At 39.2% G+C, this 15,720-nt stretch overlaps 1 protein-coding gene across 1 annotated transcript; it reads right to left on the bottom strand.

Moving 5' to 3' along the window:
- Positions 1-34: 34 nt before the first annotated feature.
- LOC118774755 (eukaryotic translation initiation factor 5A-1-like) lies at positions 35-12,343 on the bottom strand. Its single transcript, XM_036524230.1, has 6 exons — positions 11,983-12,343; positions 8,832-9,006; positions 6,136-6,240; positions 5,707-5,838; positions 4,557-4,629; positions 35-3,574 (listed from the first exon to the last, which is right to left on the bottom strand). Exons 2-5 carry the CDS (start codon positions 8,997-8,999, stop codon positions 4,567-4,569), a joined length of 468 nt encoding a protein of 155 aa, XP_036380123.1. The 5' UTR covers positions 9,000-9,006; positions 11,983-12,343; the 3' UTR covers positions 35-3,574; positions 4,557-4,566.
- Positions 12,344-15,720: the final 3,377 nt, after the last annotated feature.

The raw sequence follows: 15,720 nt of genomic DNA, 5'->3' as shown, positions 1-15,720 counted from the left end.
TTTAAATTTATTTTCAATCTGTGTTCAATATAAAATAAATGATTGTGTAACAAAAGCATTTTTTGAGTTTTTGCTTGCTGTACTACCAGATACATTTGCAAATTACATGTCTGATACTGTGTTTGTGTGTGCATACCTCTCCCTGTGCGTATTTTTAAAATATACTTTCTTAAACATCAAGCCTTAAGAAATGAACACAAAATGACTGTCAAAAATTCTTTTGTTCCAGAGGAAAAACAAGTTCCATTTTTTAATTGAGAGCTTCAATGGCAGAATAACCTGCATGTACACAGTTAATGCAATCAGGACTGAAGCACTGATACTTAATGCTTTGTTCTCTTCTATTTTTAAATCTTATTTTTCTTCCATTCTGAATGTGCGACCTTTGTTTTTGTACATGTCTTGAAATGATTTTTTTTTTTTTTTTTTGCAAAAGATATTGCAGTTCTTATAATTCAGAACAGAAGAAAGACCAGCTGGGTAACACAAACATGAAAGATGCTGTTCTGTACTGTATATTTATGGTGTTCAGATAATACATCTGTGTCATTCAAAAACGTATAGGATAATATCAGTTACATTCTCTTCAATTATATTTCAGTTTTATGGTACATAGAAGTTGTTTAATTCACTTTTGATAGTCATACATACAGAATAATTAGACTGGCAATACCCAAAGGCCATCACTTGCATTTATATGAGATAAGGGTCTTATTTGATAGGATCCTTGTAATAAATGAATATTTTTCTCCTTCAGAATTCTTTATAAACATACTGCTGTGACTGAGAATATCAGCTATCATGCGTGCCATGCCAATGTGTATACAACATTACAAGACAAATTAAATACTGATCCAATCTAGTAATTCTACATTAATGGTATTTGTTCACCATTCTCAGGTTCTGTTGATTTCTCAATCAATTTGATTCTCAATTCTCAATTTGATCTCTGTTGTTCTGTTGATTCTGTTTTTACCACAGTAGAATCAAACAGTATGGGAATGGTAACATGCCCTGATTCCATTACAACACAAATGCTTGTTTCTTTACATAGGCTTATTACCAGTTTTATTCAACTTATTTCGAGATGACATCAGAGAAATTCAGTTAGCAAAGAAAAAAAAAAACTTTCCCCAACCACTCAATTTTGCAATTAATGGAAAACTAACTCTCAGATTAGTTAATAATTAAACAATTAGTGCACAAATCCCAAATATCTGCTTCTACCAAAATCGTCAAACAATGACTGTTGGTGACTGAACAGAACCCAGTGGCATACAGTGACATACAGCACTTGCGGGACCCCTGTCTGTGTATCTTCTCAATATTACCTTTGATTCGTATGTTTATCGTAATTCTGGTTTCATGTTTACAACAATGCACATTGTACTTTCCTCATTGAATTCAAATTTGTGTAGCTAGAGAGACAGTTTGCTACTGAATAAAGACAGAGCTGAAATATGGGAGATTAGGGATTTACAAAAAGTGAGATGGCCCAGAACAGTGCAACACTGAAATGTGTCCCTCATCTGCACTTCCTGTGAATAAATAAATGTGTACATAAATATAATATAAATACATACATGAACATTGTTATTGACTGTTAGGGTGCAGAGACCATAAGCTTAAATGTAACTCTGCTCTCAGCATATGAGATGTGTCCTGGAAAACGCAATAACCCACGCAAAATTTATTTCTGAAAAATTAAGTTTAGTGGACTAATTTATTCCTATGAAAGTGTGGGTTATATTCTTGTCAGCTGTCTTCTACAGGTCAGAAATAGAATGAGAACCATCTCAAAATGATTGTCCTATGTACTGTGATGTCAGTGATTTTAAACCCACAAAATCCAGGACACTCCTCATATTTATATAAACTACAGTTTAGTGGTTTGTCATACAGTAGTTGGAGTGCGTGAGGGAAACATGACTGCATAGCGCTACTGTGGTTGAGTCTGCCAGTTTGACAAATGGAAATGAAAACTGAACCATTGGTCAGGTACAATAAAAGAGGAAACACCCCAGCAAACATTCAACATTATAATAACATTTCTGTAACATTGCGATGACATCACCACATTGCCACAACATTTTTACAACATTTAAAGAATAGGAAATTGCTTTAATCTCAACATTATGTCTGAGTCAAAGGCAAAACTACAACCCAATTCATGTTTTTATCTCAATTAGTACATAAGAGTCTCCTTTCATACTTGGGGAGTCTCTCACAGGCAGAAGTTGAGAAAAATTACAGGGGATGTTAACCCCAGCTTTCCTCTCCATTAAGCACTAGTTTAGGATTTTACGATTATGATGGGTGTAGATATTTAAATTAACACTAGGTTTGGGAATCCACTTATCTGAGCATCAGTATTCATAACGTAAAATCTTCAATAAACAATAAATAACCTCTCATAGTACTGGTTTCTCAGAAAGTAACAGCAAATCAGTTATTTGGAGTTTTTCCCTGTCCACTGACATCAGTCAATACATATGAAATACACAGCAGTCTCTGTCTGGCAGCATTCATGCTCAGACTCTGATTAGCCTTGCTTAGGGAAAAGTAGAGACTTTGGGAATTCATATGATTTCTGACACTGTCATGGTTTGTGTCACAGCGACATCAAATTTCAAATCAGAATGGTTGTGACTAAATGAGGATCAGAGTGTACTCGTATTGTCAGAGTATCCCATGTGAAGTACAATACCACAACTGCAGTAGCAGTCTGGCAGTATAAATGGGTGCCATAATGGTATTTATGCAAATGTAACATTAGAGTTGTTTATATCTATCGATGAAAATGTTAACATGTGGAACAATGAACATGGAGTGAAGTGTATGATCAAGGCGACGTACTTCAACAATGAGTTCTGAGTCGAAAGGGAGCAAGTGCTTTATTTTCGTACTAGCTCTGCTTTGTTATCTTTCTATGTTGGTGATCAAAAATGAAAGTCTTGAACTTCTAGAGGAAAAACACTTAAATTGACAAAAGACAAGCCTAAAAACAACTGAACTGCAATCCTTTAGTGTGAAAACTGAACCAAAAGTTTACAACCGTCTCTTGCAACTTAATTATGTGCTACCATGGCCATAAAATGGTTTTAATAGGCAGGTAGGGTGACGGAGAATGAATTGGGGAAAAATGCAGAACTTGTAGTAACATTATCGATTTGAACTGAACGAAGACTCATGTCACATGTAGAAGCCCTTAAAAAATCAGTACAGAAAAGCCATTCTGCATTCATGGGAGGTACAGCAGCCTATTGTGCCTGCCCCCCTGCCCTCTGTTGCCTACTCCCAGGGGGCACACTGTGTGTGAGAAAATACAGATCCCTCCTTTCTGTCTTTTTCCTGTTGTTTATATATGTATATATACCATAGCTACCATATATACATATACATCTTGTCTCTGTATACCATTTCCAATTATGTGTTACATTTATTTCTAATTTCACCCAGAGGCGCTAGAAAGTAAAGAAAGAGAAAAAGAGAGATTAAGAAAGAAAGAGTGGGAGAATGGCAATGCTGAGGTCTTATTCTCTCTTTTTTTGGGTCCAATGCATCTCGCCATCCCCTGAAAATGAGGAGACCAAACAAAAGAAGAAACAAAGAAAAAAGAAGACAGACACACAGAGAAAGAGGGTAGGAAAATAAATTCAGATGTATCAGATTAACTGGTCAAACATAATCCTACAGACTGTATACAACTGAAAACAACCTGCACACAAAGACCTGCTTCATAAATATGATACCCTCAGGAATACTGTGCATTAAAAATAAATCAAATCTACACGATGCTGAACTGACACATGAATATATTACACAGTGCAACTGGTAGGGAGAGCGATGGTCAGGAGACAGGGAGGTTGGAGAGTACAATACTCTGAGCACATATTTATAGGTGTGAAAACTCCTGTTTAATTGGATTCCTGTGCCTACAATTCCTGAAATCATCATTTCACACGGTTAATTTGTTGATATCTGCTGTATTTGCTAGTGCAATGTTATCTGCAAGATGCCCAAAATATTTTTTTACTCTCACACTGTAAACTTAAGATATGTACGCAGCTGTGCAGGCAGAAATCTCAGGTCGATCGTGACCATGAAAACAATCATGTGTTCTCTGCACAATGCCCTCTGGGAGTTCTAGTTCTGGGCCATGGTTAGTATTCATAAAGCAGTTGATTTTCTGTTGTCAAATTACATACTGCCAAAGCAAACAGTTCTTCATGAAACCAATTAAAATGATCTGCAAATTTTGCAATAAAAAACAGCATTAATTCAGCCTTATGTGTATGTGCTCTGCTTTATGAATAGACTCACACCAGTATGCCACACACTGACATGCAGTCCTGACAGTATTAACACTCTGTTACAATCACACACAATGGCACTGCGCAACGGAATGGCTTGCATGCAGAAATTACATGCATCTACAGATACACTTTCATATTCTCCACAACATTACACAATCATAAAGCACTGACACGAATTATAGTGATTATCATAATGCAGGTAAGGGCGGTGGCAAATGAGGTGACAGGTGAGCTGTTTACCTGCAGTGTTTTACTTAGCCATCGCTTTGATTGCAACTGCACACTCCTCATTCATTGCAGACAGAACAGTGATCTGAAAGGAAATAAGAGCCAAATAATTAGTGATTGAGGCAAAGAGATGCAGACCACAGCAACCATGTAGTACAAATACATATCCAATCAATTACTTTATTAGTTGCAAAGGAATGAAAGAAAACAAGGATGTGACTTCTTTGGTGTGGTGCTAATACAACAATTTCAATGTTTATGTAGTCTGTTGAGAACCAAAACAGACTTACTGGGTTGATACTGATAAATGATTTTCAGCTGACCATACTAATACCTATATTCCAGATTCTCACACATGTACTGGGAGCATTTTAATGCTCTCAGAGCTGTATATGTTTTCTTCTTTGCATTTTTTTCAGTAAAACCCATAGAAGTAAAGTACACACAAACCTATCATAAATTAATTTAAAAACATTGGTTTATTCTGTTGAAAATAAAAAAAATGACAACAGCTGGCAGACAATTTAATGGGCCAGTCGCTTGTCTGATAGTGCACGTCTATCTACAATGTTATAATGCCATGTTACCCATGCATTAGTAATTGGCTTGGTGCAGTGCTAGCACAATATGCAAGACATTATATGCGTTAACACAGCTGACAAATAATGTTCAGTCAACATGGCTGTGATACTGCAGCATTGCGATGATGTTGCCACAATGTTATAGACATGTTGTAAGAACGCTGTGGTTGGTAAGATGTACAAGAGGGAGCAAAAACACAAGGCAGAGAGTCCCAACTGCAAATGCAAGCATTAAAGGTATACACACCAAAGGCTTTACACCATACTTGGGAAGCTTTTACTGGGACAACCTATCAGGCTTTCATTCAAGCAAATGACTACATTGCTTGTTAAAACCATACTTAAAGGCTGTATTAACTGTCCTATTAGTTTTTCCACATTTCTTCTGAAAAATCTGAATCGATATAGGAAGATGTAAGATATTAAGTAGATTCTGGAACTCACTAATGATAATGATACAAATTTGTGAGAAGGTAACTCCTATAAAAAGTCTGACACCATATTTCTTACATACCCTGTCCTGCTTGAGATGTCGGTGGGGGTGAGCAGATGGCAGGGGAAGAAAAAAAAAAATCACTTACCAGTATCTCCTCTCCAGCATCAAACTTAGTCTCAATCTCCTTGCCCAAGTCTCCCTCAGGCATCTTCAAGTCCTCCCTGACCTCACCGCTGTCCTGGAGCAGGGACAGATACCCGTCCTGGATGCCAATCAACTGAGAGCCAGAGTAGGGGAAGAAGAAAAACAGCATGAAGGAGATAACCGATGAAGGACAAATAGCATGGAGAAAATGAATAACTGCCAGATCCTGCAGGCAATTAACTCCTGAAACTTGGCAAAACTTTGACCCATCCACCCCCCCATATCTCTCAGTGCTCCTCCTCCTCCTCATTCCATCCTGACTGTCTCCTGCTACTTCCCATACAGCAGTTCTCATTCCTCTCTTCCCCTCCTCCCTCTCTCTCTCTCTCTCTCTCTCTCTCTCTCCCTCTCTCTCTCTCTGCCAACGTACCTGATAGTCCATCCTCTTGATGTTGGGGACATCCATGTTGTGAGTGGAGGGACAGATGTCTTCATACTTCTTCCCAGAAAAGATGTCTATTCCAACCATGTGGACCTGAGAAAAAAAAAAACTCAGACTTATTAAGGCGGAGACAACGTCGGTCTGTCCCCATGTACTGAACAAAGTGCCACCTCTCTGTGTAAGACCTTCCTTGCTGCACCTAAGAGACATGAACCTAGTTTCACTGGCCTGCCTTAGCCGTCTGTGTAACACCCTAAATCTGCCCCAGCATGGTGGTTTGCATTCCAACTGAGCTACTCCTACCTACTGCTCAAGTGCTACTGACCTTGGAATATCTCTGGTGTTGAACTCTCTGGTACTGCTTACATAGGCAAGCTCATTTGCAACTATAGCAGCACCAATTTATTGGGTGTGCTGACTTATTTACATACTTAGGGGCATTAGAAATTCCACAAAAGACTACGGCTCCAATTCGTAAAACAGAAATGTGTTAATTTCTCTGAGAAATCATATCTTTCAGTGGGAGGTGCTGCATGAAGCTCAGTGTGCCCGCATGGGCATAATTCACTACAATGCGCATCATCCCAGAGGGATCCTCCATCCAGGAGCAGCAATTTTACCCTGTGGGAGCTGATCTGACCACAGTGACAACCAGGTGTCTCTCCAGCATTTTGAGATGCAGGAAGATACCTGTTGCGGAGACAGCTACATCACATATAATGATCTTGTGCAGAGGAGGTAATGCGTGACTGCCTTGGCCATCATCAGTCATAGCATATACCGGTCTTCGTGTGTCGCACCTGCGAACACAATATTGTCAGCCAGTGTCAAGTGACCCTGGACACTGACATTTCTGTCCTCAGCATCCTAGCCACCTCTTCTCTACTACATTTTAGTTGTGGCATTTCATTGCACAGAATTAATGCAAGTTTTCCCTAGAGTTTTTCCACACGCTGTCGCAGTTGCAGAAAAGCTTGAAATTCAGCAAATTCATCTGAATCACATTTGCACGTCTTCAAACCATTCCACTCTCACAAAAAAAAAAAAAAAACGCATGATGGAATTTAGATTTTAAAGCTTGGTTAATTGCTTGTTAGGAAATGACTTTATTCCAACTATTTGTATTGATAATTTGTGAACACACATGACTGGGTAAATTTTGGAACAAAATGTGTTTGTTGTGTTTTAATGCCTCTCATTACCTGATACAGACTTGGGTTCATCCTGCATGTGCCTTTATTTTATGATTTATGTTGTAATAACAAAACACCTGCATTGAATTATGCTGGTTATACGTGGATCCAGCATACATATAGGGAATAATGTTTGCTTATTTCCGAGAGTGAACTAGGGTAACGTATTATTTTAGTGTGGCCAGTAGCATGGCCCTTCAGTACTTTTTATGTAGCAAATGATAACATTTCAGTGCTGTATGGTGCTAAATTATGTATTTTCAATTAACACTTCAAAATGCATTGGTTTTGTTGCTCTTTGAATAGGTCCAGTATAGTCTATTTACCCATCTTAGCTAGCTAACTACGTCACCAGAGAGTTTGTGTACAGAGTATAAGAGCACACTCTAGATCTTTAGAAATTTTGAGCGCAGCTGAAATAAATATTTATTCAGAGAATCCCATCACTGTCAGAGGTGCTCATCCACTTCAAGTGCACAGACTATCAGAGCAATATATTTTAAATTGGCTGACTAAATACTTGGTTCAGTGGATCAATTCAAAAGACATTACTGATATATTTTTCTGCATATAGCCTCCTATGGTAAAAATGCATGACACTGCAGACAGTAAGTTACTGTAAGTGGTGCAACCATAATGTATGTAATAGCACCATCAACTCTAATGAACCACTACATTTCTATTCCTGCTGCCATAATATAGCTTGTTAAGATAACTTTTCTTGGTGTACACACTAATCTGTGTGAAATTCCCCATTGAGTTTGCATCTTGATCTTTTCAAACTAGTGGCCTGAATTGACAGATTTAAGATCTTCCAAGGAGTACGGTATTAATACCGTACTCCTTGGAAGAAGTAATACATTCCAAGGTATGTAGTGCTTTGATTAGCTAATAATACAAAGACCTTCTACCAATGGTTGCAACAAGCACAAACAAATATTAAGTATAATATTCATAGAACACTTTGCCCATAGTGGGTACCATACAACTACAACTTCAACAAAGACACCAACAAGAATCAGAGATGTGTTGATATATATACCCTTAAATTATGACTATCGTATTATGAAATGCACAAAGACATAATGGTATATATACACCACAGAATGTATTTTGAATGGAATGTTTGACTATACTATACTACTATACCACTGATGACATGTGTACAAGAACATGGTACCTAGTGAGAGTAAATCACTGAAAAGCAACTAGCTATAGCTGTTTTACACTGAGTAAACATGTCTACTTTTACTTGACTCATTTGGGGCTACAATAAACTTACTGTATTATTGGACCAAGGATTGGCTGTAGTATTCTGTACAAACACCTCTGGCTCATATCACATATGACAGCTAAGGCAGGCCAGTGAAAATTCAGACACACTTTTAACATTCCTACCAACAAACCACATCTTTAATGGGCCACAGACTCTCTTCATTTCCAAATATACACAGCAAACTGCCCACACTTACAATTTCTTCTACCACAAACCTTAGCGTGTCCATGTTTGCCGGTTTTAGAGGTGGACATTTCAACAATCTTGCAGGGCCGACCCTTCAGCACAACGTAGCCATTCTTGCGCAGGGCGGAGCACTGCATGGGAAAGGTGGCAGACGCCCCTGCATCACCAGTCTGGAAGTCCAAGTCTGCATCTGCCATGATAGTGCTGAGGGAGGAGAGAGGCACTGACTGATCATTCAGAAACTGTAGTGAGAAGTACACACTAATCATTCCAGGGCTGAACTTGAGAAATGAATGCCAACTACCACAGGACAGGAACTTTCAACTGCCGTTGAATTATACCTTTAATCAAACTACTAATGTGCTTTAAACAAACAAAAGAAGAAAAGAGGTAATTTATTACACTATCTATGTCAGATCAGCTACAGGGTTCTGGGTTGAGTCATCAGCTGAATCATGCTAAAAAACTAAAAATTGGTATTCATCACTTCATATTTAGGTAGATGCATCTGAGTAAAGGCTTTGCAAGAGATTGAGGTACTATATAACAGGCACACATCTTTTAATGCTTTGGAAAAACATATGAAGTCATTTAAAAGGGCCAAAAAAGTACTTAACGTGTTCTGAATGTGCTTCAGTGTGATTTGTATAAATAACATCTGAGAGGTTCTGGATTCAAGGAGAAGTTACAACTTAAAACTTTACATTATATAATTAATTGTAGACTTTACTTTTTTCTTTCATCAGTCAAACTTTTTGTCTCATGCAAATTCAGAATGTCCATCACTATGCCTGGAGGTACCCTTAACTGATGGCTCTACTTTTGGACACTCTTCCTTCTACTACACAGTAAGGTGTCTCAGTACTTTTCTAACGATAATCATGCTACTGTACAGATGAGTCCTCGTTCATTCACAATCAGCTGCTAATTATTTACATCCCACTGCCATACATGTATCCTCAGACAGAGAGTAAGGCACCTAAATTTACTTATTCTAAGAATTTACATGTATATGTTACTGTTCTACCTTTCCCCCCCTTTTTCTTTTGACTCTTCTCTCACTTCATTTTGTTAATAATATAAATATTTAGTAATTGTATTATCATAATCTCTGTTCTGAGATTCAGCATTACAGTAATCAAAACTATGGTTCTTCGAGTATGAAATTATTCGGGGGGGATAATGATTAAAATAAAGTGAGTGAGTTGAAAGGAGGGACTGTGTGTGTGTGTGTGAGAGAGAGAGCGAGAGAGAGAGAGCCTAAAAAAGGGAGAGAGAAAGCAGTATAGAAAACTACAAAAGAGAAGGTAAACCACGGTGAGTGGTACTCTATACATAGATGCATCACACGTATATGCAATATCTTATTTCCTGAACGAAATGACAATGCAATTATAAAGCAACTCCTCAAACATGCGCCATGAGCCACTCTATAACAAATGTTACGTTCGCAATACGTGAAAACGAAAACTCCAGCAGGGTATTCATTCGATCAGGCGTAGTAAGCTAATAATACTCATTTCAAGGTAATTTGACGCGTTTAACCACTTTACAGTCCTTAGCTTCCAACGGTACAGGGGATACCCAAATAACTCTTGCTATAATAGTTATGTGTCATGCAATGCACAACAATGCAACTCCTCAAAGTGCTTCACTTAATCGAACTATAATGGCTGCACAACAATCACTAATTACGCTAATAACATCTATGTTATAACTACACTTGAATTTGAGTAGCCTATGGTTAATGGCGCTATCAGAAAGAGGGGGAGAATGCTAAATTAAGCAACAGGAACATGGATGGCACCTGTTAACTGATGACTGCCTGACACTCAGTTTAGCTGCCAGTCTGAGCTAGCTGTCAAAGTAGAATACAGGACAGTTTCAGACAGCGAGATTGGTTAATACTCTTTTTTTTAATAACTCAAAATACGTAATAAATGCAGAAAAACACAGCACGTGGCGTTATAGCACTGTGACATAAGCGGAATAGCGCCGTTACACGAGTCTGTATGGGAAGGCCCCTGCCTATACAGTCATTCCCCGAGCGGCCAGACAGTAACCAAGCCTGACCATGACGTTGTAAAAAATCACTGTCAAACAGCTGAAACAGGTTATGGTGTGCTATGATTAATGTTGTCCCTGATTACCTAGCTCGCTAATTGTCATATATCGCTTGCAGATGATTCTTAAAAAAAAAAACGATATAAACCGATCGGGAAAGCATGCTTCATATCCATGAATTATAGTATAGCACATACCTGTCCATGGAATTACACTGCGCTTTGCTGTTCGAGCAAAGCTAATCCACAGGCAGCCTTTGACAAATTCGCAGTGTCGCACAGACAGTCATTTCTGTGTTGTCTTTTCGGGACTAATGTTACATTAATACCTTTAAAGCATTATTAACGTGCATTTAGGCTAACGACATACGTCCATACCGCCCCATCCGAGGACAGTAGGCTATTTCACATTCGGCCTGGTGCGAATTAACGGTCAATCCATCACAGCGCCGCGGCTTGATAGGCACTGAAAAGGGGACTGAGGCCCACAATTAGGGGAGCCGTAAATAACGAAATGAGTTGCAATATTGTAGCTGATCAAGCTAATAGGCTACGCTGCAGCCTACATGTAGCAAGGCCTAGCAAATCGAGTGTTCGATACAAAATGACAGTCGGGTTGGCCCGAACACGCATGTAAACTGCTGTACTGTGCTGTATAGTTCAAAGTAAAATGATGGCGCAAGAAACTCGTGGATGGATGTCGCGTTTTCACAAGTTATTTTATTATCATTGCATGACAAAAATGTGCTGATAACTATCCGGTAAAATGACCATTTTATGAAAATACGATTTGTTGATCTACTGTTGTGAGATTACTGGCAGTAAATGAATTGTACATTGAGTTAGCACTAGCTAGGTTAATAACTGTCAAGACTGCAGCCTACTCCGCATAAGTCTGTTTTTCTGCTTTACTGGAGCTATATCAAATGAAACCAAAAGATCTTAGTGATAATGTAACCGAAAAGAATCTAACGATCAGGCAATTCGTTCGAGAAAATAGAGCCTAGTTATCTTTAGCCGCATGCAACGATGTGACAGTAGGCTACGGAAAATACAGAGGAGTGAACTGAAAGGGCTTGTCTCGATTTGTGGAGACACCGTTTAACAACTCACTCACCCGGTCCACAAGCTTTTCCTAGATTAATGTGTTTCCTGTTGTGCTATTTCTCCTCTTCCAACCCCTGTCTCCTTTTTCTGCTCGTCTCTTCAGTCCGTCTCCCCTGTCTGCTGCGGTGCCTCCCTTTATGCCTTCTTCCTCCGCCGTTTTTGCCCGTCTTTTGTCAGCCGTCTCCTCTCCCGTTGCTTTTTTATTTTAATACTCGCACAGGGGTCGCCCTAAGTCTGACAGTGTGAACCTAAAACTCACACTGACCGTGAGTTACACACACCCTCCGTCACCCTCACACTCACGCAGGCAACCACGGATCCCGAAACAGGGTGAAAAATATTAACCGTTATGGCTTCCCGACTGCGCAGCCGCGTTCTCAATCCTCATAAACTGAGGGGGGTGGAGTAAGGCGAGCACGTTTCGACCACCAGGGACGCGCAGTAGCAGGGGTATGGTAGCCTATCTCAAAAATGAGAGAATGAGAAAATGCAATTTACGTTCTTTTTGGTGTATTTTCTTTTAAAAAGTAAATTACTCGTTGTTGTTAAAGGAAATATATGATGGCAGTGCATTTTTAGCAATACGATAAACAATGCATGTGGATTTTATACACATCAGCAGGCCTCGCGAATGCCATTCTACAGGCCTTATCGTTCATTCATTTTTTGGCATATTATTTTACAGATGTAATAACTTGAGATTTCCGGCGCACGGTCGGAATGAAATAGTGTACGAGAGTTACATAAGATTTCATCGAGTTTTCACTGTTTGTGTTTGATTTCATATCGTACGTCATCGGAAAAAAAAAAAAAAACATTTTTAGCTGTTAAAGGTAAATGTTTAATAGACTAATTCTGAATAGTTGAATAGTCAAAGCTGCATACATAACAACATCAAAATAACAACAGCAAATGTAACAATAATAATAATACAAAATAGCAAAGTGAAACGCTGACAAACGCTATTAAAATTATACAGTCAAAAGAGCTTAATTAATGTACTCTTTGGTTTTCTCATTAACATATCTAACTCGAGTTACAAGTTTTAAAAAGCTCAGTAAAGGCATTGGCTAGTAGTTGCCTCTAGAGCAACCTGACCGTTTGTGGAGCCTACTGACTGGTTAAATATAGGCCAGCGAAACATGAATCCTGTGACCTATGAGCTGTGAGTCAGGGCGAGGCAATGAGGTAAAGTGGGGGGCAGGCAGTGAGACTTGGGAACGACACAAGATGGAGCATTCTTTCTTCTACATGGTGCTGATTTTGCCAACTAATTTGGCATAAGACCAACAAGGACATGTCTGATTTATCATGACCAACTGTGTGAGCTGAAATTGGCAAAGCCGGAGAGTTGTGTGCGTGTGTCTAGGATGGAGATATAACAAAGATTTAACATGGCATACAGTTCAACGCTAACATGTCAACGTCATTAGATAAAAACGGCTGAACTATCAAAGTTAGAAAAATAAGCCTAGTAATATATTTTGTGGGCATTGTATTGATTAGACATTTAATAGGAGTTATAATCTCTGTTACAGTGGGAGGGTGGCACAGACATAGACAGGTCTGCTCTCCTGTGTATCCGGCCCTCCAGGTACGGTACCTCTGCAAACCAGGGGTACTGCAGTACCATGGACAGCACTGGCCCTACTCAAAGGAGCTGTAGCTGCTGCTCATTATCATTATTAAGTGAGCTTGTTAATGTTCCTCAGTAGGGCCTTGCCTGCCCTGCAACCTGTTTCTCAAACATTTAATTCATTTATTCAATTTATTCATTTATTTAAAATTTACTCATTTGAAATCCACCAGGGATCTCTGTAACTTACAAAGCTAATGCAATAAATTGATCAATAGTAGGTTGATGTTATCCGTTATGTCGGTGTGCCAGACCTTTCTTTTTTACCAACAGTTAGCCTATGTGCACTTTGCAGACTGTTTTTTAAATCTTGAATTTAGTCTTTACATAATGTGGTTCATTATATGGCTATGGCTTCATGCAGCTGATATCTTGCATCAGAGGAAACATGAATTGACAGGAATGTACTAACAGAAGACAGAGAGAAATAATGTATTTTCAAAAACAAATCTGTTTTTTTAAAAACAACTTTAGTTTTATTTACAACACAGTCACTCTAAACTGTGTAGATGATGAAGACTGTAATGTTTATCAGTTGCTATTCCAATTCCAATCCAATAGAAACCATTAATTTGATGTCTGTAACATCAACAGATTATATTAACTGCTGCTGAATAAAATTTGATCAATAGTCATGCTGCTCCTTCTGTGAGTGTGCAAGCACACAAGTACAGTAGTAATTATAACAATTTGAGATCATTAAATTAACAAAATTGATGATTGTGTAACATGTGGCTTCATGGGGAGGCTGTATCAGCACCTTGTGGAGGAAGGACTGGATTGCAGGTTTCAAAATGAAGGTGCAGAAAAGCAGTGCCCTGTAGAAAGGCGCAGGTCTCATGCTCCCAGACACAGCCCTAACCCCGTCTTACCATTTCTTCCCGTCCGTTACTTAGTTATTTTATTTTTTATTAGATACCTTGCCTCAAAGTTGGTAGAACAAATGACTGTTGGCCAAACTTACTTCAGTATATTGTCATCCATGCCCCATTCCCTTCATCAGTTTTTACATTTACATTTATTCATTTGGTAGAGACTTTATCCAAAGCAAATTACAAGTCAGGCAGAGTACAACAACACAAGCAAAAGCCATACAAGGAGTCACAATATTAGAAGTGCTGCATGACCAAGTTTCAATAGTTGACAATGTACAAGCTAGCTGGTAGACACAGTGCATTAAAGCATTAAATTTAAATTTTTTTAAGGAAAACAGAGTTTAGGACATATGAAATTTGTTTAAGTAGTAGTGATTCAGGTGATCAGGTGAGTGCGGAAGAGCCGTGTCTTCAGATGCTTCTTAAAAATAGTGAGGGACCTGGCAGAACAGATGAAGTGTGGAGGGTCATTCCACCATTGGGGGAACAACGGCAGAGATAGTTCTGGATAGTGATTTTGTGTCGCGGTGTGATGGGACCACAATACACTGATTGGTAGCAGATTTCAGTAGTCAGGAGGGAACATAGGCTTCTAGTAGAGGATTCAGGTAGTTAGGTGCAGTTTTGTTGGTTGTTCTGAATGAAAGCAACAAGGCCTTGAATTTGATGCAGGCAGCTACAGGGAACCAGTGGAGCGAGACAAATAGAGGTGTGACGTGGGCCCTCTTCGGCTAGTTGAAAACCAAAAGCACAGCCGCATTTTGTGTCAACTGCAGAGGCTTACCGGTGCACGCAGGTAGACCAGCCAAGAGAGCGTTGCAGTAGTGCAGTCTTGAGATGACAAGAGCCTGGACAAGGAGCTGTGCAGCATACTCAGATAGGTAGGGCATGATTCTCCTGATGTTGCACAGTGCAAATGATCTGGCTGTCATTGCAATGTGGTCCTTAAAGTTCACCTGGTCTTCAAAAACTACCCCAAGGTTCCTTGCAGACCTGGATGGAGTTAGTGTTGTTGAGCCACGCTGTAGGGTGATGTCATGCTGAATGGAAGGAGTGGCTGGGATGACAAGGAGCTCTGTCTTCGACAGGTTGAGTTGAAAGTGGCGTTCTTTCATCCAGGCTGAGATGTCTGAGAGGCAGGCAGAGATTCGTGCTGAGAATGTGGGGTCATCAGGATGGAATGAGAAGTAGAGCTGGGTGTCATCAGCATAGCAGTGTTAGGAGAAGTTGTCCGCCT

The sequence above is a fragment of the Megalops cyprinoides genome, chromosome 3 (genome assembly GCF_013368585.1).
Source record: "Megalops cyprinoides isolate fMegCyp1 chromosome 3, fMegCyp1.pri, whole genome shotgun sequence".
NCBI lineage: Eukaryota > Metazoa > Chordata > Actinopteri > Elopiformes > Megalopidae > Megalops > Megalops cyprinoides.
This window is presented reverse-complemented; position numbering and strand designations above follow the sequence as displayed.

Excerpts from the sequence above, each read along its gene's own strand:
- LOC118774755 (XM_036524230.1), bottom strand. The coding sequence starts at position 8,999 with ATGGCAGATGCAGACTTGGACTTCCAGACTGGTGATGCAGGGGCGTCT. Across the intron at positions 6,241-8,831 it reads GCAAACATGGACACGCTAAG|GTCCACATGGTTGGAATAGA; the intron begins GTTTGTGGTAGA and ends TTTTTTTCTCAG. Across the intron at positions 5,839-6,135 it reads TCAAGAGGATGGACTATCAG|TTGATTGGCATCCAGGACGG; the intron begins GTACGTTGGCAG and ends TCTGGCTCTCAG.